This window comes from Vicia villosa, unplaced genomic scaffold, assembly GCF_029867415.1.
Source record: "Vicia villosa cultivar HV-30 ecotype Madison, WI unplaced genomic scaffold, Vvil1.0 ctg.000345F_1_1, whole genome shotgun sequence".
Lineage (NCBI taxonomy): Eukaryota > Viridiplantae > Streptophyta > Magnoliopsida > Fabales > Fabaceae > Vicia > Vicia villosa.
Window position 1 is genome coordinate 794,210 of NW_026705154.1, and position 26,584 is coordinate 820,793.

General features: G+C 30.5%; 1 protein-coding gene across 1 annotated transcript; it reads right to left on the reverse strand.

The window, feature by feature from the left end:
- Positions 1 to 19,496: 19,496 nt before the first annotated feature.
- LOC131627011 (uncharacterized) lies at positions 19,497 to 21,701 on the reverse strand. The gene is made up of 3 exons (XM_058897848.1): positions 21,531 to 21,701; positions 21,177 to 21,243; positions 19,497 to 20,380 (listed from the first exon to the last, which is right to left on the reverse strand). The coding sequence occupies exons 1-3, from the start codon at positions 21,579 to 21,581 to the stop codon at positions 19,569 to 19,571; spliced, it is 930 nt and encodes a 309-aa protein (XP_058753831.1). The 5' UTR covers positions 21,582 to 21,701; the 3' UTR covers positions 19,497 to 19,568.
- Positions 21,702 to 26,584: the final 4,883 nt, after the last annotated feature.

The window sequence follows — 26,584 nt, forward strand, 5'->3', positions numbered from 1 at the left end:
GTATGATTAGTTAATTTAAAAATTAATATGGTTTTAAGTTTTCAAAGATTATGTGTAGATTTACCATAGCTTAACTGTAAAAATAAAGAAGCTCTATTTTGTTATTGTTTAATCATAATCAATGTTTTTAGGCCTTTTTAGCCACAGCTTAACCATGCAATTTTTTGAGTTAAATGATTTTTTAATCTATTTAAAATACATTGAGTTTTTCAAGACATATTGGTCACGTGATTATACCACTTCTTTTGTCAATTTTTCACCATTTCATGTTTATATTATCTTTCAAAATTACTCTCTGGAATATTTATTAATGACGGAATCAATTTTTTAAAATCTTTTTTACTATGACAAAAAGGGGGAGAAATGTATTTATGATTTTGATCAATATTCATTCTCAAGAAATCTCGCTGCTTACATTTCAAATTCAAAAATGAGATTTAAATTTGAGATTCAGGAATACACCAACTCTGATAAACGAATTGAATCCTGAATAAGATGAGAGAACTTCTGATAGTTAGTCAGAAATATCTAAAAAAACTTTATTTGATAAAATTTTGTTATTGGAATATCTAAAGACATGCAGAGACTAGGACAGTCAATTTATCTGATAAGATAAAATCCTTTTAACCATGCTTTAGTGATCAGAAAAATATCATTCACATATTATAATGCTCTGCTACTGATGAATCAAAAGTTCTTGTACTATTCTATCAAGCATGATCTGACTTTATTTTGCTCTGATATAATTCACTAAGTTATGAGATACATGAGAAATATGTACTATAACTTATGAATAATCATGAGCTCTGACACTTACTAATCTAAATGCTTTGATATCTGATGCTCCGACTATAATGAATATTTATAATGAGATCAAATGAAATGTAAACAAGGCGCAAAAACCCCTTCATCTTTGTTAAAGTCTTAAGTCTTAGATTCAGGGGGAGATTGTTTAACTCAGGTGGAGTCTTCCAAACAATTTTCAGATATTCATTCCTTCTAAAATTTATATGTATTTGACTCAGGGGGAGCTTATATATCCCAGGGGGAGTTTACTCTATTTAAAAGCTTATTTGTTTATTTTTTGTGATATTACCCTGTCAAATTGTTACATCAAAATATATGGTTTTGTCATCATCAAAAAGGGGAGATTGTTAGAACAAGATTTGGTTCTGCATTCAATCTTTAAGTTTTGATGATAACAATACATATATTTGTATGAAACAATCGTATACTCTAATAGTTTCTTAAGTGTGCAGATTCACTATTTCGGTTGATTAGGATTGTTGTCCAGATAATCATCAAAATCAACATCATCACACATTAGAAGAACTATTCATCTTAATTCTGAAGTGACATCAGCAGTTCTCAAGAATGTTGAATGACTCATTAGAAAAAAGGATTTACAATCTTTCTGAAGGTAAGCGACTACTTAAGATCAGATCTCAGTTCAAATACGCTTCTTGCTTTGAGTTCAGAAATTTGAATGCGTCGTTCAAATAGGTTGCTGCTTTCGACTCTAAAGACTTCATTTTGAATCTGAAGATTAGTTTCTCTTGGAACGTCTACGTTATTTGATCTATTGCAGTACGTAGTGTAGGATTCCGTCTTTCGTGTACTCACTGTTCCCTAAGACTTTTTGGAGTCGTTGCATCAAGGAATACATCGTCTTGTCCTCTCTCGACAGTCATCTTCTCATGAGACTATATGTATGAGACAGTCTTATTTGAAGAAGTTGCCGATCAACAACGTTATTCAAGCTATATTTTAAAACTCAACAAATAAACTTCAAAGAGAAAAGGGGAAAAAGAGAAAAAGAAAGATCTTAAAGAATTTGCACTTAACACTCCGCTGTGAGAAATCTAATTTCTAAGAATCTATATAAACACAAGAGTTGTTGCTCATAGATTGTGTTAAACATTTGAGTTAAACTATTTATATTTCAATCTGTTTATTAGAAGAAATATCTTTTAAACATTTTCATTTGTTAATCTGTTGAGATTTGTATTCCTCAAGTGACTAGGTTGTTAGTCTGTATACTTGAGAGGGCTAATGTGTCTTTCTAAACTCTTAGTGGTTGTTTGTAATCTTTCAAGATTAGTATATTAAGTTCTTGTTTAAGGCGAAATTACCTTAGTGGGTGGACAAGACTAGCATTTTCTAAGGTGAACCTGGATAATCGAAAGTATTATTCTTCTTCTCCCTTCGAACTATCTCACCAACTTCTTGAAATATTTCTTCAAAAGAATTAAAGTTTTTGGAAAACCCAATTCAAACCCACCTTTCTTGTGTTTTTCTTAGCCTTCATATTCACCTTCAGAAGATGCTGCTTATTGTTCACCATGTTATTTTTTAGCAAAAGTCCAAGTGGACGTCTTGGTTCAGATGTATACATTTCTACTGGTTTTAGAGGTTGGAAGAAAGTTAGAAATGAAAAGCATTGTGCATTTCTTAAACACATAGGGAAAGATCCTTGTTCACCACACAACAATGTTATGCAAGCTTGTCGAAATTTATTGAATCAAGATGGGTACATTAGGAATATTATTCTAACTCAAAGTTTCACTGAAATTATGAAGAATCGACTACGTCTCAGGACTTCAATTGATATTGTTCGTTGGTTAACTTTTAAAGCTTGTGCGTTTAGAGGTCATGATGAAAGTAAAGAATCATTAAACCAATGCAATTTTATTGAATTGATAAAACTCTTAGCGTGTTACAATGATGAAGTTGCAAAAATTGTGTTGGAAAATGCTCCATATAATAGCAAGTATACTTCACATCAAATTTAAAAAGAGATCTTACACATTATTTCACGTAGGGTGAAAAAGCATATATTTCAAAATGTAGGAGAGAGAAAAAAAGATTCACCCATAATCTTCTCCATTTATTTTAAAATCCAATGGTTCAGATTAATTCTCACATTCTCCTATAAAAAAGACATTCTCATATGATATGCCGTCTATAGGAAAATGACAATTAGGAACATAAATATAGCTGTTTAATTAGACTTAATTAGGATTAATTTATAAAATTGATGGTCATTTACTTTCTTATATTTATAGTATAGATTAATGTCTAACACTATAAAAACTTTCAATTTTATAACCAACAAATAAGCTAAGAAAATCAGACGCAGTTAGTATATATGGAGCTTCAGGCTAAACTTACGCATCTATTTAGGAGACAAGTCTACTAGTTTGTAATGATTAAGGCCCAAGTTTTATAGGCCCATTTGGATTAATAGTGATGAGTCATTACTATTTAGAAGGATCTAGATAGTGGTTAATTAATGGATTGTAATGTTATAAATAGATGCCTTGTGAATGTAATAGATCATCAAATGAAATGAATGAAGAAATTAATTTTAGAATTGTTATTATCTTTTTAGTGTAGTTTTCTCTCTATTTCTCTTAGCCCCAAAGTTATGTTCATAACATAGTTGCAAATATGTTGAAAATGAATGATGTTAAAAAAATGATCAATTACAAAATTTATAAAGATATCGAAGTTTCAATTTTATAACCAACAAATAAGCTTACGCATATATTAGGAGACAAGTCTGCTAGTTGCAAATATGTTGAAAATGAAGATGATCCATCTCCATCCTGCATTAATAAAGGTTCAAGTGTGTATTGTTTTAATCCAATTAGGTCTTAATCCCATCCCAACAAGTTTAAGACAAGAACAAAAGTAAGAACAAAGAGTGTCTCAAACAAACATGATAAGAACAAAGAACAAGTTTTCCTAAACTACTGACATTTACATTAGCAGCACTACTAGCACTAATAGAGCAAGTAGCACTTTCAAGAGCATGTGAGACAAGGTACTTCTCAGCTTCTTGTGGTAAAGAGAATGCTTTATAAACAGCGGTATGAAAAAAAAGCAAAAAACAATGCTATAAATTTAGCTATATAGGAGCTTACATGTTTGCTTTTTTATTGTAGCTTTTTACTAGAGCATCAAGAACAATGCCGAGGGTTGAGACTCTACCGCAGGTTGTTATTCCTGCAAGGTATGTATTACTCTAATCATTTTGGTTATTCTTTCTTTCTTAAAAAGGCTAACTCTATTCTATCAGTTCAATCCTCAAGACCTACTGAAAATATAACTGAAAGTTAAGTCTTTATTTTGGGGCTGCCGAGAGTGAAACAAAACTTAACATTCAGATATATTTTCAATAAATCCTGAGAATTGAAAGATGGTAAGATAGAATTAGCACTGCTTTTTAAGAAAGAATAGTGTAACCAGAATGATTAAACGGGAGAATTAGCGCTTCTTAACCTTTGTTCTTTGCGCCACCAGAAAGCTACAGTAAACATGTAATTGAGGATGATCCAAAAAGTTGGCATCTATGGGACAGAATTTGCCATCATCATTTCATGTGTCCTCCATTCGAATAAAGATCCTAAAATTAAAATTAATATTTTCTTAATTAAGTGGGAAGCTCAGGATAGAACAAACCTCACCAATTGTTTTGTCAAAACAAAAACTATAGTTAGAAAGCTATGCACTATCTTTTTTCTTTACTCATAAAATGAAAATTGAAACTAGGTAGGAAACTTGCACGACAGAGAAACTCCACACAATCTAGAAATTTACAAACTTCACAATGCTTCCACTATCACCTTACTCCAGATTACAACATAGCTCAGACTCAGAGCCATGATTTTGGTGACTGTTATCTTCGTTTTTTTTTTATTTCTTTGGTTGTTATTGTTCACCATGTTATTTTTTAGCAAAAGTCCAAGTGGACGTCTTGGTTCAGATGTATACATTTCTACTGGTTTTAGAGGTTGGAAGAAAGTTAGAAATGAAAAGCATTGTGCATTTCTTAAACACATAGGGAAAGATCCTTGTTCACCACACAACAATGTTATGCAAGCTTGTCGAAATTTATTGAATCAAGATGGGTACATTAGGAATATTATTCTAACTCAAAGTTTCACTGAAATTATGAAGAATCGACTACGTCTCAGGACTTCAATTGATATTGTTCGTTGGTTAACTTTTAAAGCTTGTGCGTTTAGAGGTCATGATGAAAGTAAAGAATCATTAAACCAATGCAATTTTATTGAATTGATAAAACTCTTAGCGTGTTACAATGATGAAGTTGCAAAAATTGTGTTGGAAAATGCTCCATATAATAGCAAGTATACTTCACATCAAATTTAAAAAGAGATCTTACACATTATTTCACGTAGGGTGAAAAAGCATATATTTCAAAATGTAGGAGAGAGAAAAAAAGATTCACCCATAATCTTCTCCATTTATTTTAAAATCCAATGGTTCAGATTAATTCTCACATTCTCCTATAAAAAAGACATTCTCATATGATATGCCGTCTATAGGAAAATGACAATTAGGAACATAAATATAGCTGTTTAATTAGACTTAATTAGGATTAATTTATAAAATTGATGGTCATTTACTTTCTTATATTTATAGTATAGATTAATGTCTAACACTATAAAAACTTTCAATTTTATAACCAACAAATAAGCTAAGAAAATCAGACGCAGTTAGTATATATGGAGCTTCAGGCTAAACTTACGCATCTATTTAGGAGACAAGTCTACTAGTTTGTAATGATTAAGGCCCAAGTTTTATAGGCCCATTTGGATTAATAGTGATGAGTCATTACTATTTAGAAGGATCTAGATAGTGGTTAATTAATGGATTGTAATGTTATAAATAGATGCCTTGTGAATGTAATAGATCATCAAATGAAATGAATGAAGAAATTAATTTTAGAATTGTTATTATCTTTTTAGTGTAGTTTTCTCTCTATTTCTCTTAGCCCCAAAGTTATGTTCATAACATAGTTGCAAATATGTTGAAAATGAATGATGTTAAAAAAATGATCAATTACAAAATTTATAAAGATATCGAAGTTTCAATTTTATAACCAACAAATAAGCTTACGCATATATTAGGAGACAAGTCTGCTAGTTGCAAATATGTTGAAAATGAAGATGATCCATCTCCATCCTGCATTAATAAAGGTTCAAGTGTGTATTGTTTTAATCCAATTAGGTCTTAATCCCATCCCAACAAGTTTAAGACAAGAACAAAAGTAAGAACAAAGAGTGTCTCAAACAAACATGATAAGAACAAAGAACAAGTTTTCCTAAACTACTGACATTTACATTAGCAGCACTACTAGCACTAATAGAGCAAGTAGCACTTTCAAGAGCATGTGAGACAAGGTACTTCTCAGCTTCTTGTGGTAAAGAGAATGCTTTATAAACAGCGGTATGAAAAAAAAGCAAAAAACAATGCTATAAATTTAGCTATATAGGAGCTTACATGTTTGCTTTTTTATTGTAGCTTTTTACTAGAGCATCAAGAACAATGCCGAGGGTTGAGACTCTACCGCAGGTTGTTATTCCTGCAAGGTATGTATTACTCTAATCATTTTGGTTATTCTTTCTTTCTTAAAAAGGCTAACTCTATTCTATCAGTTCAATCCTCAAGACCTACTGAAAATATAACTGAAAGTTAAGTCTTTATTTTGGGGCTGCCGAGAGTGAAACAAAACTTAACATTCAGATATATTTTCAATAAATCCTGAGAATTGAAAGATGGTAAGATAGAATTAGCACTGCTTTTTAAGAAAGAATAGTGTAACCAGAATGATTAAACGGGAGAATTAGCGCTTCTTAACCTTTGTTCTTTGCGCCACCAGAAAGCTACAGTAAACATGTAATTGAGGATGATCCAAAAAGTTGGCATCTATGGGACAGAATTTGCCATCATCATTTCATGTGTCCTCCATTCGAATAAAGATCCTAAAATTAAAATTAATATTTTCTTAATTAAGTGGGAAGCTCAGGATAGAACAAACCTCACCAATTGTTTTGTCAAAACAAAAACTATAGTTAGAAAGCTATGCACTATCTTTTTTCTTTACTCATAAAATGAAAATTGAAACTAGGTAGGAAACTTGCACGACAGAGAAACTCCACACAATCTAGAAATTTACAAACTTCACAATGCTTCCACTATCACCTTACTCCAGATTACAACATAGCTCAGACTCAGAGCCATGATTTTGGTGACTGTTATCTTCGTTTTTTTTTTATTTCTTTGGTTGTTATTGTTCACCATGTTATTTTTTAGCAAAAGTCCAAGTGGACGTCTTGGTTCAGATGTATACATTTCTACTGGTTTTAGAGGTTGGAAGAAAGTTAGAAATGAAAAGCATTGTGCATTTCTTAAACACATAGGGAAAGATCCTTGTTCACCACACAACAATGTTATGCAAGCTTGTCGAAATTTATTGAATCAAGATGGGTACATTAGGAATATTATTCTAACTCAAAGTTTCACTGAAATTATGAAGAATCGACTACGTCTCAGGACTTCAATTGATATTGTTCGTTGGTTAACTTTTAAAGCTTGTGCGTTTAGAGGTCATGATGAAAGTAAAGAATCATTAAACCAATGCAATTTTATTGAATTGATAAAACTCTTAGCGTGTTACAATGATGAAGTTGCAAAAATTGTGTTGGAAAATGCTCCATATAATAGCAAGTATACTTCACATCAAATTTAAAAAGAGATCTTACACATTATTTCACGTAGGGTGAAAAAGCATATATTTCAAAATGTAGGAGAGAGAAAAAAAGATTCACCCATAATCTTCTCCATTTATTTTAAAATCCAATGGTTCAGATTAATTCTCACATTCTCCTATAAAAAAGACATTCTCATATGATATGCCGTCTATAGGAAAATGACAATTAGGAACATAAATATAGCTGTTTAATTAGACTTAATTAGGATTAATTTATAAAATTGATGGTCATTTACTTTCTTATATTTATAGTATAGATTAATGTCTAACACTATAAAAACTTTCAATTTTATAACCAACAAATAAGCTAAGAAAATCAGACGCAGTTAGTATATATGGAGCTTCAGGCTAAACTTACGCATCTATTTAGGAGACAAGTCTACTAGTTTGTAATGATTAAGGCCCAAGTTTTATAGGCCCATTTGGATTAATAGTGATGAGTCATTACTATTTAGAAGGATCTAGATAGTGGTTAATTAATGGATTGTAATGTTATAAATAGATGCCTTGTGAATGTAATAGATCATCAAATGAAATGAATGAAGAAATTAATTTTAGAATTGTTATTATCTTTTTAGTGTAGTTTTCTCTCTATTTCTCTTAGCCCCAAAGTTATGTTCATAACATAGTTGCAAATATGTTGAAAATGAATGATGTTAAAAAAATGATCAATTACAAAATTTATAAAGATATCGAAGTTTCAATTTTATAACCAACAAATAAGCTTACGCATATATTAGGAGACAAGTCTGCTAGTTGCAAATATGTTGAAAATGAAGATGATCCATCTCCATCCTGCATTAATAAAGGTTCAAGTGTGTATTGTTTTAATCCAATTAGGTCTTAATCCCATCCCAACAAGTTTAAGACAAGAACAAAAGTAAGAACAAAGAGTGTCTCAAACAAACATGATAAGAACAAAGAACAAGTTTTCCTAAACTACTGACATTTACATTAGCAGCACTACTAGCACTAATAGAGCAAGTAGCACTTTCAAGAGCATGTGAGACAAGGTACTTCTCAGCTTCTTGTGGTAAAGAGAATGCTTTATAAACAGCGGTATGAAAAAAAAGCAAAAAACAATGCTATAAATTTAGCTATATAGGAGCTTACATGTTTGCTTTTTTATTGTAGCTTTTTACTAGAGCATCAAGAACAATGCCGAGGGTTGAGACTCTACCGCAGGTTGTTATTCCTGCAAGGTATGTATTACTCTAATCATTTTGGTTATTCTTTCTTTCTTAAAAAGGCTAACTCTATTCTATCAGTTCAATCCTCAAGACCTACTGAAAATATAACTGAAAGTTAAGTCTTTATTTTGGGGCTGCCGAGAGTGAAACAAAACTTAACATTCAGATATATTTTCAATAAATCCTGAGAATTGAAAGATGGTAAGATAGAATTAGCACTGCTTTTTAAGAAAGAATAGTGTAACCAGAATGATTAAACGGGAGAATTAGCGCTTCTTAACCTTTGTTCTTTGCGCCACCAGAAAGCTACAGTAAACATGTAATTGAGGATGATCCAAAAAGTTGGCATCTATGGGACAGAATTTGCCATCATCATTTCATGTGTCCTCCATTCGAATAAAGATCCTAAAATTAAAATTAATATTTTCTTAATTAAGTGGGAAGCTCAGGATAGAACAAACCTCACCAATTGTTTTGTCAAAACAAAAACTATAGTTAGAAAGCTATGCACTATCTTTTTTCTTTACTCATAAAATGAAAATTGAAACTAGGTAGGAAACTTGCACGACAGAGAAACTCCACACAATCTAGAAATTTACAAACTTCACAATGCTTCCACTATCACCTTACTCCAGATTACAACATAGCTCAGACTCAGAGCCATGATTTTGGTGACTGTTATCTTCGTTTTTTTTTTTATTTCTTTGGTTGTTATTGTTCACCATGTTATTTTTTAGCAAAAGTCCAAGTGGACGTCTTGGTTCAGATGTATACATTTCTACTGGTTTTAGAGGTTGGAAGAAAGTTAGAAATGAAAAGCATTGTGCATTTCTTAAACACATAGGGAAAGATCCTTGTTCACCACACAACAATGTTATGCAAGCTTGTCGAAATTTATTGAATCAAGATGGGTACATTAGGAATATTATTCTAACTCAAAGTTTCACTGAAATTATGAAGAATCGACTACGTCTCAGGACTTCAATTGATATTGTTCGTTGGTTAACTTTTAAAGCTTGTGCGTTTAGAGGTCATGATGAAAGTAAAGAATCATTAAACCAATGCAATTTTATTGAATTGATAAAACTCTTAGCGTGTTACAATGATGAAGTTGCAAAAATTGTGTTGGAAAATGCTCCATATAATAGCAAGTATACTTCACATCAAATTTAAAAAGAGATCTTACACATTATTTCACGTAGGGTGAAAAAGCATATATTTCAAAATGTAGGAGAGAGAAAAAAAGATTCACCCATAATCTTCTCCATTTATTTTAAAATCCAATGGTTCAGATTAATTCTCACATTCTCCTATAAAAAAGACATTCTCATATGATATGCCGTCTATAGGAAAATGACAATTAGGAACATAAATATAGCTGTTTAATTAGACTTAATTAGGATTAATTTATAAAATTGATGGTCATTTACTTTCTTATATTTATAGTATAGATTAATGTCTAACACTATAAAAACTTTCAATTTTATAACCAACAAATAAGCTAAGAAAATCAGACGCAGTTAGTATATATGGAGCTTCAGGCTAAACTTACGCATCTATTTAGGAGACAAGTCTACTAGTTTGTAATGATTAAGGCCCAAGTTTTATAGGCCCATTTGGATTAATAGTGATGAGTCATTACTATTTAGAAGGATCTAGATAGTGGTTAATTAATGGATTGTAATGTTATAAATAGATGCCTTGTGAATGTAATAGATCATCAAATGAAATGAATGAAGAAATTAATTTTAGAATTGTTATTATCTTTTTAGTGTAGTTTTCTCTCTATTTCTCTTAGCCCCAAAGTTATGTTCATAACATAGTTGCAAATATGTTGAAAATGAATGATGTTAAAAAAATGATCAATTACAAAATTTATAAAGATATCGAAGTTTCAATTTTATAACCAACAAATAAGCTTACGCATATATTAGGAGACAAGTCTGCTAGTTGCAAATATGTTGAAAATGAAGATGATCCATCTCCATCCTGCATTAATAAAGGTTCAAGTGTGTATTGTTTTAATCCAATTAGGTCTTAATCCCATCCCAACAAGTTTAAGACAAGAACAAAAGTAAGAACAAAGAGTGTCTCAAACAAACATGATAAGAACAAAGAACAAGTTTTCCTAAACTACTGACATTTACATTAGCAGCACTACTAGCACTAATAGAGCAAGTAGCACTTTCAAGAGCATGTGAGACAAGGTACTTCTCAGCTTCTTGTGGTAAAGAGAATGCTTTATAAACAGCGGTATGAAAAAAAAGCAAAAAACAATGCTATAAATTTAGCTATATAGGAGCTTACATGTTTGCTTTTTTATTGTAGCTTTTTACTAGAGCATCAAGAACAATGCCGAGGGTTGAGACTCTACCGCAGGTTGTTATTCCTGCAAGGTATGTATTACTCTAATCATTTTGGTTATTCTTTCTTTCTTAAAAAGGCTAACTCTATTCTATCAGTTCAATCCTCAAGACCTACTGAAAATATAACTGAAAGTTAAGTCTTTATTTTGGGGCTGCCGAGAGTGAAACAAAACTTAACATTCAGATATATTTTCAATAAATCCTGAGAATTGAAAGATGGTAAGATAGAATTAGCACTGCTTTTTAAGAAAGAATAGTGTAACCAGAATGATTAAACGGGAGAATTAGCGCTTCTTAACCTTTGTTCTTTGCGCCACCAGAAAGCTACAGTAAACATGTAATTGAGGATGATCCAAAAAGTTGGCATCTATGGGACAGAATTTGCCATCATCATTTCATGTGTCCTCCATTCGAATAAAGATCCTAAAATTAAAATTAATATTTTCTTAATTAAGTGGGAAGCTCAGGATAGAACAAACCTCACCAATTGTTTTGTCAAAACAAAAACTATAGTTAGAAAGCTATGCACTATCTTTTTTCTTTACTCATAAAATGAAAATTGAAACTAGGTAGGAAACTTGCACGACAGAGAAACTCCACACAATCTAGAAATTTACAAACTTCACAATGCTTCCACTATCACCTTACTCCAGATTACAACATAGCTCAGACTCAGAGCCATGATTTTGGTGACTGTTATCTTCGTTTTTTTTTTTATTTCTTTGGTTGTTATTGTTCACCATGTTATTTTTTAGCAAAAGTCCAAGTGGACGTCTTGGTTCAGATGTATACATTTCTACTGGTTTTAGAGGTTGGAAGAAAGTTAGAAATGAAAAGCATTGTGCATTTCTTAAACACATAGGGAAAGATCCTTGTTCACCACACAACAATGTTATGCAAGCTTGTCGAAATTTATTGAATCAAGATGGGTACATTAGGAATATTATTCTAACTCAAAGTTTCACTGAAATTATGAAGAATCGACTACGTCTCAGGACTTCAATTGATATTGTTCGTTGGTTAACTTTTAAAGCTTGTGCGTTTAGAGGTCATGATGAAAGTAAAGAATCATTAAACCAATGCAATTTTATTGAATTGATAAAACTCTTAGCGTGTTACAATGATGAAGTTGCAAAAATTGTGTTGGAAAATGCTCCATATAATAGCAAGTATACTTCACATCAAATTTAAAAAGAGATCTTACACATTATTTCACGTAGGGTGAAAAAGCATATATTTCAAAATGTAGGAGAGAGAAAAAAAGATTCACCCATAATCTTCTCCATTTATTTTAAAATCCAATGGTTCAGATTAATTCTCACATTCTCCTATAAAAAAGACATTCTCATATGATATGCCGTCTATAGGAAAATGACAATTAGGAACATAAATATAGCTGTTTAATTAGACTTAATTAGGATTAATTTATAAAATTGATGGTCATTTACTTTCTTATATTTATAGTATAGATTAATGTCTAACACTATAAAAACTTTCAATTTTATAACCAACAAATAAGCTAAGAAAATCAGACGCAGTTAGTATATATGGAGCTTCAGGCTAAACTTACGCATCTATTTAGGAGACAAGTCTACTAGTTTGTAATGATTAAGGCCCAAGTTTTATAGGCCCATTTGGATTAATAGTGATGAGTCATTACTATTTAGAAGGATCTAGATAGTGGTTAATTAATGGATTGTAATGTTATAAATAGATGCCTTGTGAATGTAATAGATCATCAAATGAAATGAATGAAGAAATTAATTTTAGAATTGTTATTATCTTTTTAGTGTAGTTTTCTCTCTATTTCTCTTAGCCCCAAAGTTATGTTCATAACATAGTTGCAAATATGTTGAAAATGAATGATGTTAAAAAAATGATCAATTACAAAATTTATAAAGATATCGAAGTTTCAATTTTATAACCAACAAATAAGCTTACGCATATATTAGGAGACAAGTCTGCTAGTTGCAAATATGTTGAAAATGAAGATGATCCATCTCCATCCTGCATTAATAAAGGTTCAAGTGTGTATTGTTTTAATCCAATTAGGTCTTAATCCCATCCCAACAAGTTTAAGACAAGAACAAAAGTAAGAACAAAGAGTGTCTCAAACAAACATGATAAGAACAAAGAACAAGTTTTCCTAAACTACTGACATTTACATTAGCAGCACTACTAGCACTAATAGAGCAAGTAGCACTTTCAAGAGCATGTGAGACAAGGTACTTCTCAGCTTCTTGTGGTAAAGAGAATGCTTTATAAACAGCGGTATGAAAAAAAAGCAAAAAACAATGCTATAAATTTAGCTATATAGGAGCTTACATGTTTGCTTTTTTATTGTAGCTTTTTACTAGAGCATCAAGAACAATGCCGAGGGTTGAGACTCTACCGCAGGTTGTTATTCCTGCAAGGTATGTATTACTCTAATCATTTTGGTTATTCTTTCTTTCTTAAAAAGGCTAACTCTATTCTATCAGTTCAATCCTCAAGACCTACTGAAAATATAACTGAAAGTTAAGTCTTTATTTTGGGGCTGCCGAGAGTGAAACAAAACTTAACATTCAGATATATTTTCAATAAATCCTGAGAATTGAAAGATGGTAAGATAGAATTAGCACTGCTTTTTAAGAAAGAATAGTGTAACCAGAATGATTAAACGGGAGAATTAGCGCTTCTTAACCTTTGTTCTTTGCGCCACCAGAAAGCTACAGTAAACATGTAATTGAGGATGATCCAAAAAGTTGGCATCTATGGGACAGAATTTGCCATCATCATTTCATGTGTCCTCCATTCGAATAAAGATCCTAAAATTAAAATTAATATTTTCTTAATTAAGTGGGAAGCTCAGGATAGAACAAACCTCACCAATTGTTTTGTCAAAACAAAAACTATAGTTAGAAAGCTATGCACTATCTTTTTTCTTTACTCATAAAATGAAAATTGAAACTAGGTAGGAAACTTGCACGACAGAGAAACTCCACACAATCTAGAAATTTACAAACTTCACAATGCTTCCACTATCACCTTACTCCAGATTACAACATAGCTCAGACTCAGAGCCATGATTTTGGTGACTGTTATCTTCGTTTTTTTTTTTTATTTCTTTGGTTGTTAATTGTTGTGAATGAAAATATGGTGAGCATGGTTTCTGAATTTAAAAGATAAAAGTGGCAACAAGCAAATAAACTTTCTCATCTACTTAATCTAAATGCAAGGTTGTCATGATGACAACCTTTGCAACAACCTTAAACCCTAAAAATGATGTGTCATTCTAATATAACACCAATGCTGACGTGTCAATCTCTTAAATTTTTTAATATTAGTTAACTATTTGTATTGTAATATTTTGAAATACATAGTTTAATTAGTTTTTCATTTTATAGAATTATAACTCAATAATTAAATACACGACTCTTTGAAAATTTAATATGTAACATTTTTATATTCTATTTATTTTAAAATGTATTCTTATTAGAAAATTAATAAATAAATTATATTCTTATTATGAAGACAATATAATTTTAGTCAAAAATATTAGTAAAAATATTTTAGTATAATATAAAATTATAATAGTCTTTGTTATACTAAATAAAATTATAATGAAAGTTACATAATTTTATTATTGCTACAATGTTAATAAATAATTCTCTTTAAACTTATAATTTATTAATGAGTAATCAAATTTTTTTGTTATACTAAATAAAATTATAATAATATTTCATATAATAATATTATAATAGTCTTTGAATTATTCTAAACATATAATAAATTTTTTCTATTCCATAACTTCCTATCATTATTCATTTTTTTTTATATTCATTAAAGATATCATAAAGTCTATTTTAATAGGTCCTTTATGCAATATTTATTATTATTTATCAGTTACAATTTTTATAAATAATAATATTCTAATTATTAAACGTAACCGATAATATATTTACTCTTAAATATATTCTAATTATTGTTCTAACTGTAACCGATAATAATAATAATAATATTTTAATATTTATTAACTCATTATTTTAGTCACTGTTACACTTCATTTCTCACTTTTAATTTTCTAATTAATAAACGTTTAGAATTTTTCACTAATTCCCATCTATATCTTAATTAATATGATCCATTCACAATTTAACTCTATTTAAATTCCAACTAATCATGTTTCCTCTTTAATCTGTTAACTTTTCCCCAATCTCCATTTTCATCTCTTAAGTCAATATGAAAATTCATCTTCCGTGCCACTGTTGATCATGTTTGTTCTGCTAGATCAAGCCATCCACAAATTTCATTGTCCCCAGAATTTCTATTTTATGTAGAACTGTTGTCGCAAAATTGTTTTAGAAATTGTCACTCTGACAACTACGTCTCTTTCAAGAAATATTCATCCAATCATGTATATATACTAAATATTAAATATAAATGTTGGTTTTGATTTTGATTTGTGATCATTTAACAAAAGTTGCAATATTTTAACAGCTTTTTAATTTTGTATTGTTATTTTTGTTTATTTTTCTTAATCTTTATATTATCTTGACTATTCATTAGTTAATGTTTGACTTTGATTTGTAATCACTTTTTAGCAGTAATTTTGTAGTAGAATTTTAATTTTGTAATGTAATTTTTGTTTATCTTTCTTAATTTTCATATTATCGTGACTATTCATTAGTTAATGTTATATAATACTAACTTAAGTAACTTTATCTCATCTTTATATTGTGGTTTCAATTGTATCTTTAGTGTTCAAGAAATCGATGACAAACGAATCTTAGAGGTAAGTTTGTCTCTAACCCTTTTAATTGCATCGACTAAACTTGAAATTATAAAATTTGATTTTAGAATTTTTAAATATAGGAGATGATACTATATAAAATTAAATAAATTATATTAATATGTCCATAATAATTATAGTTTACTTTCTCTTTACTATAATTAACCGAAAAAAATAAAAAAGATGTGAAAATTAATTTTTTTTTTATTGTCTTACTTTTCATTCATCATTTTAATTACATCTTATAAGTGATTTGAACATTAAAATTTATCTTTTTTCGGTTGAAATCACATAATATTTTATTTTTATTTATTTACAAGTTTATTATGTGATTGAATAAAATCAATAAGTAGAGAGCCAAATAATTGAAATTCAATTGTACTTACATTTTCAATAACAATGATGTTTTTAGATTTTTATAATTGCGATTTAATATTTTTGAAATATAAAAAAATAAATATGAACTATAAAAAATAATAATAATCCCGTGCATCGCGCAGGTCATAACCTACTTGATATAACTTTTGTTAGTCTGATATTCTAACTATTTTTATAGTTTTTTATTGGTTGATGTGATATGACTTTTTTCCATGTGAATCAAAAGATTATGATAAAATTGTATTACATTATTGTTGTTGGGAAGTCTAATATTCATTCAGGTAAGCACATGTGTATAGTCTAATAAAATAAATAAATGACGATATAAAATCTTATTTAAAAAGAGTGTCACTATAAAAAAAAAACTACTTTTTGAAAATATTTCTTTTTATTAATCTTTATAACTTTTAACTCTCATTTTTTGTATGAAATCTTTAAATCCCACCTTAATAGCTCTTACTTTAATATTATAAAAATATAGTGTCTCAATAAAATTAAAAATTATAACTAATACACACTATAGACAATACATGAATATTAAAAATAAGATTTAATTAAAACAATAAATACTATATAAGAAAAATGAAAAGTAAAAGGAATAAAGTAAGAATTAAAGAATTTGATGTTATATATACTTTATTATTCAAGAAAAAAATTATATTTAATTAAGTTCCGTGTAAAAAAATTGATGGGAATTGAGTTACATTTTAAATCAGGTAATTATTTATTTATATTATTATATTCATAATTGTGTGAATATAAATGTGTAATATTGAATTAACATCCTTAAATATATTTTTTTCTGGATTTTATAATCATAATAATAAATATAACAATAATATTTTGAAATTTAAAATATTTTATACAATGACAATAATATATTATAGGTCAACCGCGCAACGCGCGGGTTAACATTCTAGTTACTTTAACGTATGGTGAGAATTAAAACTGTACTGAGAAAGTTTTAATTCTAATTGTACAATCTTAAAACTTTCTCATTACTTTTCGTTTTACTATCTTAGAATGGAAATAGGAAAAAAACTAACTGAAAAGTAAAACGAAAATATTCCTTATATACGAAGCATATGCGGATGTTTTTGTCATTTTTCATACGTTTCCGATGTGGGACCAGATGTTCTGCTACTCACAGGTTCTTTTCAAAATCTTTTAACTAAAGAGTCCCAACACTCCATGTGAGAGATGACATAAGGAGACATCCTCATTTCATCTTTCATTTCGTGAGATGACTATTATCCTTGATGATTTTTCAGCCTCTTCCATCTCTCCCTTACAGGTAACTTCTTCACTGCTCATATCATTAACTAGGAGAATGTGTGTATGGTTGTTGAGACATACTTGGGAGTTACATTGGTGATGGTCTTGGAGGAGTACAGGGCTAATAAGGGTGTTCATTTTTGCCTCTCTTTGTAGACATGGATGAATATACCACAAACGGGAAGAAAGTAATGCTAAGGTTATTGGACAAGGAGATCAATATCACACTATATCTAAAAACAGTAGGGTAGCCCATATCAAAAATCGTCATCCATTTTTCATGATGTTGTAGAACCAAGCTAGATCCTCGTGATAAACTTCTAACTTTAGAGACCGTGTCATAGAACACCTTAGAAGTTAGAATACAAATGGTTGGATAAGTTTCAACCTATGACTGCATCCAAACTAAGCAGGGCCGGTCCCGAGTTTTTAGAGGCCCAGGGCAAAAAAAAATAGACCCTTGATAAAAAATTGATTTTTTACTTGTCTTCGAAATGAAAAAGAATCCCGAAGACAAGATCAAAAATATGAAAAAGAATTTCAATACGGATAATAAGATCATCTACAAATCGTTAAACAATTCAAAATCGCAATATGATTTACTGAATTAAGAATAAAAATCTTTTAAGGACCTTAATTGCTCTAATTTCTAGGCAACAAATATTGTCTCAAAGAAATAAAAGTAGTATTTTCTCTTACTTTAGTTGCGAAAAACCAAGTCATATGACTAAGAAATATAGGAGTAAGTCTAAACAACGTCTTTATCCTAATACGTAGGTTTACCTGACTGGTAAAAAAATTATTTTTATGATCATAAAAATAATAAATCAATGCATAAATAAATAATAGAGAATTTGATTTCATCACAAAAATTTGATAATAAATAAGTTAATTATATTATAAACTTTTAAATATTTAATTATAACATATAAATAATTTCTAAAATTTATACTAAAATAAATTTAAAAAAAATTATAAGGGTTATAATAAATATTTGAAAATAAAATTTGATTAAAATCTCAATTTTAATTGATTATATAAGAAAAATTATAATTAAAATTTGAGAACCTATGTAATTAGGTTACCTCCATTCAATGCAAATGAACAACCACTGGACCATAATTACTGATTTGTTTATTAATTTCGGTAATAAATATATTTATTTTTTACTTTAGTACTATAGTTTTTTATATACATCTCTCAAGTTGAGCCCCCTATTTTCTTGGGGTTCTGGATTTTGGACCTTCTTGCCCTTAAAACTAAGGAGCACGATTCTTCACTTATTATCTTATCTGTGACATTACAAATCCTTATACTCATTGTAAAGTAAAGGTCTTAGACTATTTACAATGGTTTCCAAATTCAACACCCTATTTTTTCACTTTTTATACTCCACATCATCTTCTCTCTCTTCCACCTAATAATTCAACACACATTCAAGTTTTACTCACTACAATAGTTTTGTTTAATAAAATTCAACACTCTACTTTACCACCATTCACAACACACTGAAAATTCAAATAATCACAACAACCAATAGGATTTTGCAAAATATTGTATGTGGCCCCCACTCTCATTCATTCAACATGTTGAATTCTTTCAACACAAAGTAATCCACGTCATATTAAACAAGCTATTAAACATATCATTGCATGAATTCAACAGTTGGAAAAAAAATTCAACACCCCCATTGTACATAGTCTTAGTAAAAATGTCAATAGTTTGAAATTAGAAAAACAGTTATCTTAAGTTTTTTTTCTTTCTATAAGTGTGTCATATTCATCCAAACTTGTTCTAGCTAAATAGGTTAATTTAAATTTTGAATTAATAAGTTATTGCCAACCAACCAAATAACACAAACTAGTATATCAAAATTTATCACCAACATGAAAAAAAGTGACCAAGTAAATTAATCCAATCATTCAAAAACCTGAATAGAAGATAGATTAAACCTGAAAAAACATTTACTTTATTAGTTCAGAAAACATTGTCTGTCCTTTTCTTATGATCTAGCACCTTGTACTCATACTACATGTTTGAGTTATATGAAAAGCATTAGCTTCTATATTGAATACATTATTTTCATCTACATGATCATATAGTTTTCTGCATCCCGGACACCGCCCGTCTGCCTCGATGATCTTTTTGTGACAAAACAGGCATAGATGAAATCCACATGAACAAGGAAGAAATTTTACGTCTGTCACGTCTAAATCCTCGTAACATATAGGACAATGACAAGGTTGAGAAATTATTGTTTGCCATGACCACGGTACAACTTTGTGGCTACCATAAAAATTTGTATTCAACGAAGAACTATGCGTCTTTGTGAGGTCGGGCAAACACCTCGGACGAAGAGTATCATCGGGTTTCCATGCTCTACAACTTATATGTGATTCGGAAACTGCTGACCGGAACTCTTTTATCGAGTGACTGTTAGCAGCTTCTGAATTAATACAAGACTTCTTCATTTCATCTTCTGAAGGAGTTTCTAAAACCGTGGAATGCTCGTTATCGTCTGTATATAAAGCATCTGCAACAGTCTCCCAATCATCAAGGCATCCATCTTCCTCACTGAGATTTCCTGAGGAAAACGTACTCGTGCTGCTCCTGCTGCTGTTGCTGCTACCGGTAAAACCATTCCTTGACACGTCGCGATTATAAGTACTTTGAATAGAGCTGTCTAATACGCATTTACTATCCTCTCCCCCTTTCCTCCTGTTTTCCTTGTATGGTGATTGATTCTCCTCGCTCGCAATGTGCTTAGATGATGGACAACTATCAACCCTTCCATTTGAGTCAATATTGCATTCCTTTTTTACTAAAACACAACAACATAATCAACAATGAACATTAATAATGAAGAAAAACTTAGCAACATTCAAAGGATTTTTAAGCAATTCATAAATAATGTTTTAACCGTGTTTGAATTTATCTACAGTAATCAGTAAAATTGGAATCAATGATAAAACACAGTCACATCACATGAACATCATGCTTGAAACATGAAGTTGAGAAGCCTTGTCCCTGCCAAGATTAATTAAGCCAACGTTTGAATATCATCTAAGTTTGAAGATTACATTTTGAAAATTCACATGTAGGTTTCACATGTGTTGATTTACACTCTCTACAGTGATAATAATTTGAGATAACTGATGTGATTGAACGTAATTACATGTGTCAATATCAGACACTGGGCACAGAGATAATAATAAGGTTAGATAAAGGATGTGATTAAACCTTGCTGCATGTGTTGGTTTCAGACAAAGTTGAGATAAAGGATGTGATTGAACGTAACTACATGTGTTGGTATCAGACACCACCTTACACACCTTCAAGGTTAATTGAATAGTTTGATATTATGATTATTAAAATAACTTTCACAAACATTTCTAGAAATCTTAAAATATGACTTTGTCAAGAAAGAAAAAAATCTCAAACAAAGCTCTCTAAATTCTCTATATCCTTAAAAATATAATAGGATTAAGACATGCAATATTCATAGCTGTGTGAAGGCAAAAAGAAGAAAAAAAAACTTATCATTGGTTGATTGAACAAAGAAAAACATAACCAATAAGTAAAAAATTTCAAGGTAAAAATGAAGATCATAAAGCTACCTTTAGAAAGCCATTGTTCCCGCCTAACATCAAGCTTGATTTGCTTCAATTTTGCTGAGCCATTAATCTGAAAATTCACAACACCATAAACCATTATATCAGAAAATGCAATAACAAATGAAACCATGAAAAAATTAAAATTTTCCAACAACAACAAAATGGATAAATAAATAGAGAAACTCCCACCCTTTATACCCAACAAAACAAAAAGCCAAGAAATGGAAAATGGGTTTAACAAAAAAAAAAAATTTATAGCTCAAGGGTTTGAAAAATGCAAGAAAACAAAAATGGGTTTTATTGAATTGTTAATAAAATTGAAAAAGGAAAAAAAAGAGAAATATGAAAAAAGTTTACCCTCTTCTTCTTGGAGGAGAAAGGAGGGTCAGAAATGAAAGCAGGAGCCATTGAAAACGAGGGAGAATGTGATGAAGAAAGGAGGATAGAGAGGGAGTGGATGTTACAAATTGTTGCGTTTGGTTTTCTCTTGTAAGCTTTTTGTTTTCAACAATGCCACATTGATTTCTCTCTACGTGGCTATGCAATTACCATAATGCTTTTTGACTTCTTGATATTTATAAGGCAAAAAACTATATATAATATTTTAACTTTAGTTTAAAATTTCAAATAGCTCTTTTCATTTTTTTTCTCTTAACTTTTTTTATGAAAAGTATTTATTTACAAGTCCCATATCTAGAAAGGATTTTGTTTTTAATTGTTTTATCAAGTTTTTACATTTTCCTTTTCATTATTGTTTTATCTAGTTTATTTTATTAGTTTTTCAATTATGTGATGAGCCTCTTAAGTGTATAATAAGTACAACAAGATCATAAATCTAAATATCCCACACAAACAACGGTTCATTCATATTATTCAAGATAGCGGATTAGAGGCTTTGGCATACTTGATCATAGACTATCGATAACTTTTTTAGAGAGGTGACATAAAAAGACAGAAAACTTCTATCTTTTAGTTGAGCAGATGACAATGACACTTGAAGACAATGAGCGGGAAATTTAAAACAATTGGGGTCATGCGCAATTTAACTTCTTAAAAAAGTTATTTATGAGACACTTTGAAGTTGTAAGGATAGATAATGACAGACAATTGTACAAGTGAGATATGCCACTAGAATATATCTCTTTTATTTTGTGAGTTCAACCATTTTTATAAACAAGAGTTCCACATATATTCACATGGTGTATTTGGAGTATTTCAATTATCGATACATGGTTGATGATTATGCTTATGGAACTCTTATGGCCTACTTGTATATGGGACTAAATGTTGCGGCAATGTTTAGGACGGGGTAGTTAGGAGGATATATGACAATGCTTCAAATAACATAATAATGCAATTATTTAATGAGTTATTGCAAAGTACTTTATTCGATTTGTTTATTGATTAATATACATTAATGAAGACAGAATTTGAGTGCGATGGTTTATTGGGCCAAAAAGAGAAATGATAAGTGATGGAAACAAGGATGGCGAGCGCCTAAGAGGAGCAGGTTGTCCAAAGTTTACAAATCAAGGTGGTTGGACAAAGAATATTATGGGGCGCTCAATTGGGTTTAAACCCTAAATCAACGACCCATTTCATGTAATACATGTCGTTTCTGAGATGTCTTAGGAGAAAATTGTTAAGGAATGTGAGGGACAGGAGAAATTGTTCCTCCCACGATTGAGGGATGATTTGGTCTTCCCCGCTCCATGTTTTCTAGAAAGAGTGGGAAATCGTCTCATGGCTTTATAACACGTGTTTAAATAATCCTCTATAAACCGTTTGTTTGTTGTTGAAGGTTTGTGGGCAGATCTTGTAAAATCTCAAGTCTAGTTTTAGTTGAACTCTCGAGAAAAAAGTCTTAAGGCCAAAAGTAGTGTAATTGATTAGATTGAATCAATATAAATCTCTGGTGCACTTTTTATCTCTTATCTCTTTATTTTCATTTTTTTCAATGTTTATCTCTTTTCTTCTTCATCTTCATTCTACCTTATTTATACCTTATAATATAAATGCTTTCAAAAATAAAAGTTTTTATAAATTAATAGAAATTTTCGAATATCACAATTCTGTTATCAATTGTGAAATGTGTTTACATTCTTTTTTTTTTTTGGTAAAATTCCTCGAGCCTTCTAGGACCATAATAGGGGAAAACTCTCTCTAAGAGACTTAACATTGATGCATGCCTAGAGTTGGATTTGAACACAAAAATTCTAGTTAAGCTGAAAGAGACTCTGTCATCTCATCCAAGTGTTATTGGGTGCCTATATTCATTTTTATAAATGACTGAAAAATTAAAAAATATTAAATCTAAATATTATTGAATGGGTGTTTTTGCATAAATAAAACCAAGTGTTGGAATAATTAGAGTTTTCAAGAAAGATGAAAAAGAAGAAGAAGAAGAAGAAGAAGAAGAAGAAGAAGAAGAAGGGGAGAGCGGATGAGAGAGAGAGAGGGGGGAGAGAAAAATGTAGATTTGTTATTATTGTTAGGTGTGTTGGTGTCAAGGCTCAGAACCAATCCATACAAGCCAGGCCCAAAACATAAAAGTTATATTTTGGCTTCAACACAAAATTTAAATGCGGTATTCGACTCTGTCGAATATAGCTGACTCCTACTTCTTCAACTAGCTACTTCGACACAATCGAATACTAGCTTTTCTACAAAACGTCAAACTATAACTTTTAACTCACCACCTAATTGATGTTTTAGACACTTCTCATCCCAATGATTTTCTTTAACTCGTCAAACCTAAATTTCTGCATGGATTTGGTGAGTATATCATCTAGTTGGCAGTCTGTCTTGCAATGCTCAAGTTCAAGCTTTCCTTTATTCACTTGATCCCTAAGAAAATTCTACCTCCTCTTTATGTGTTTACTTCAGCAGGATGACTGGATAGATTATGCAGTAGCATCTCTATTCATACTGCTTAACATGTTGCATGCGATGCAACCACATATTCAGCTTTACATTATGACAAAGTCACAATGCTTTGCTTCCTTGAGCTCCAAGAGATTGGAGCACCTCCTATCATGAATATGTAGCCTGTAGTACTCTTTGTCTCTCCTTGATCACCACTGTAATTTGAATCAGTGTAGCCATATACCTATGCATATGTGATGGTCTTCTTCTGCCTTGGCATCAGCACACCATGATCAATCGTACCCTTTATGTATCTCAGCATCCTCATCACGTAATGAGATGACATTCTTGGGGTTTCTCCATGAATATGCTCAACAATCTGACACTTTGATAAGTATTTGGTCTGGTATTACAAATCTACCTCTAGAATCCAATAATTTGTTTGTACAGTGTTGCACTTACAAACTCATCATTTGTATCCTTCTTTAACTTTGTTCAAGTTTCCAATGGTGTGGCAGTTTCATTATAGTTACTCCTCTTAAACCTCTTCAAGATATCTTGAGCATACTTCTTCTGGTTCAAGAATACTCCTTAACTTGTGTCTTTGAACTCCATCCCTAAGAAACATGACAATTTCCCTAGGTTGGACATTTCAAACTCGTGCATCAGCTTCGACTTGACTCTTCTTAAATATGCTTCATATACCCTTGTGATCAACAAATCATCTGTGTACAAGCATAAAATGATTCACTGAACATGTTTTCATCATTGACATACACTCCATTGTTAAAACAAGATTTGGTTCTACGCTTTATCTCTAAGTTTTGATGATAACAACATATATATTTTATATGTAAATAATTTTGTTTCTAACGGTTTCTTAAGTGTGCAGATCAGAAATGCTTATTGATTCGGGACTATTGTTCAAAGAATCATCAGAAATATGCTCGGCACGTCACAAAGACTATTCACATCCTTCTTAAAAGAAACATCAGTTATTCTGAAGAATGTTGAATGTTAACCAGGACGAAGATATCCTTTGTAGTTATCACTCAATATGCTGCTGCTTCAGAAGTCTCAAGTATCTCCAGAAAAAATAAGAAGAAGTTGCTCCAAGATCAAAAAACAGGTCTACATCAGATACAAGCTTTTGCTTCAAAAGATCAGAAGTCAAGATGTGTTCGTCATAAGAGTTGTTGCTTCTAACTCTGAGGACATAGTCAAGATCAGCTTATAAAGGTCAAGATAAAAAATGTGGGTTAGTTGTCATGTCTCAAAGTTCAGATATTATGACTTATCTTTAGAAAAAGTTGTTGCTTTATATATATGAAAACATTGTTCTATTTCTGAAAGACTCTTACACTATTGCATGAAAGATTTGATCTCAGATAGGAAGTCATGCGTCGTATTTCAGAAAAGTTGTTGTTATCATTTCTGAAAGACAAGGTAATGTTCCTAATGACTCTGATGTTCTTATGCTATGATAATAAAGTAGTTTCTGAACTACTCATCATAAAATTCATCAGAAGAATGAATACAAGAAGTTGATCTCTTCCAAGTATATTACTTGAGATCATAAGTACATCATTTGAAGATAAGATCAATAAACTTTTTCAAGAAGATTTTAGTACAACGATATGCTTAACAAGTCCATTATTACAAGATGTTTGTAATATTCAGAAGGTATCTTCCATGTTTTTCATGATAAATCTGCAAGCTACAGGCTAAGGAAGTAACGTGTTGTATTATCCAACATCTCGCTTGAAAGTATCTGTTGAAAAGTAACCGTTGATATTGGAAAGGACCCTTCTATCCTCATAACGTCTCTTTCTTTCTAAAGACTATAAAAGAAGATCAAATATCTCAGAAGAAATGCTCCAAAAGCCGAAATACTCAGATGAATGCCTAAAGCTCATGCTAAAGCTGTTGAAGTCAAAATACTCAAGCGAAGCTGAAAGCTGAAGCCAAACAGAAAAGAGGATAAAGAAAGAAAAGAAAGAAGAACACTACAAGATGCTACCCAAATATCTATCAAATACATATTTGTAGAATCATGTAAAAGCAAGGAGTTGTTTTTCATGACTTGCTTAACACCTTTGTGTTATTATCTCTTGTACTTAAACATTTGCGTAATCAGCTTGTAAGAAGCAATCATGTAAACACAAATATTAAGCAAATGTAAGTTTTTTCCTTGAGTGACTATGTTAGTCTGTATACTCAATAAGACTTTGACAGTTTGTCATTGTAGTGAATGGATTATGTCCTTTTCTAAGGAAAAATCACCTTGGCGGGTAGACAAGATTAACTTTTTCTAAGATGAACCTAGATAACATGAATGTGTCATTTTTATCTTTATCACATTTGTTTTTGTTTATCTTGTATAAATAGTATTTCTAAATGGAAAAGTTTTAAAAACCCAATTCAAACCCCCCTTTCTTGTGATTTTATCTACCTTCATCCATGTTCAGAGACACACTTTTTGAAACCTGCTTCAATTAGTAAGTTATTTATTCTTATTCTAAGCCCTTAGTGTTTGTGTCAAGCCA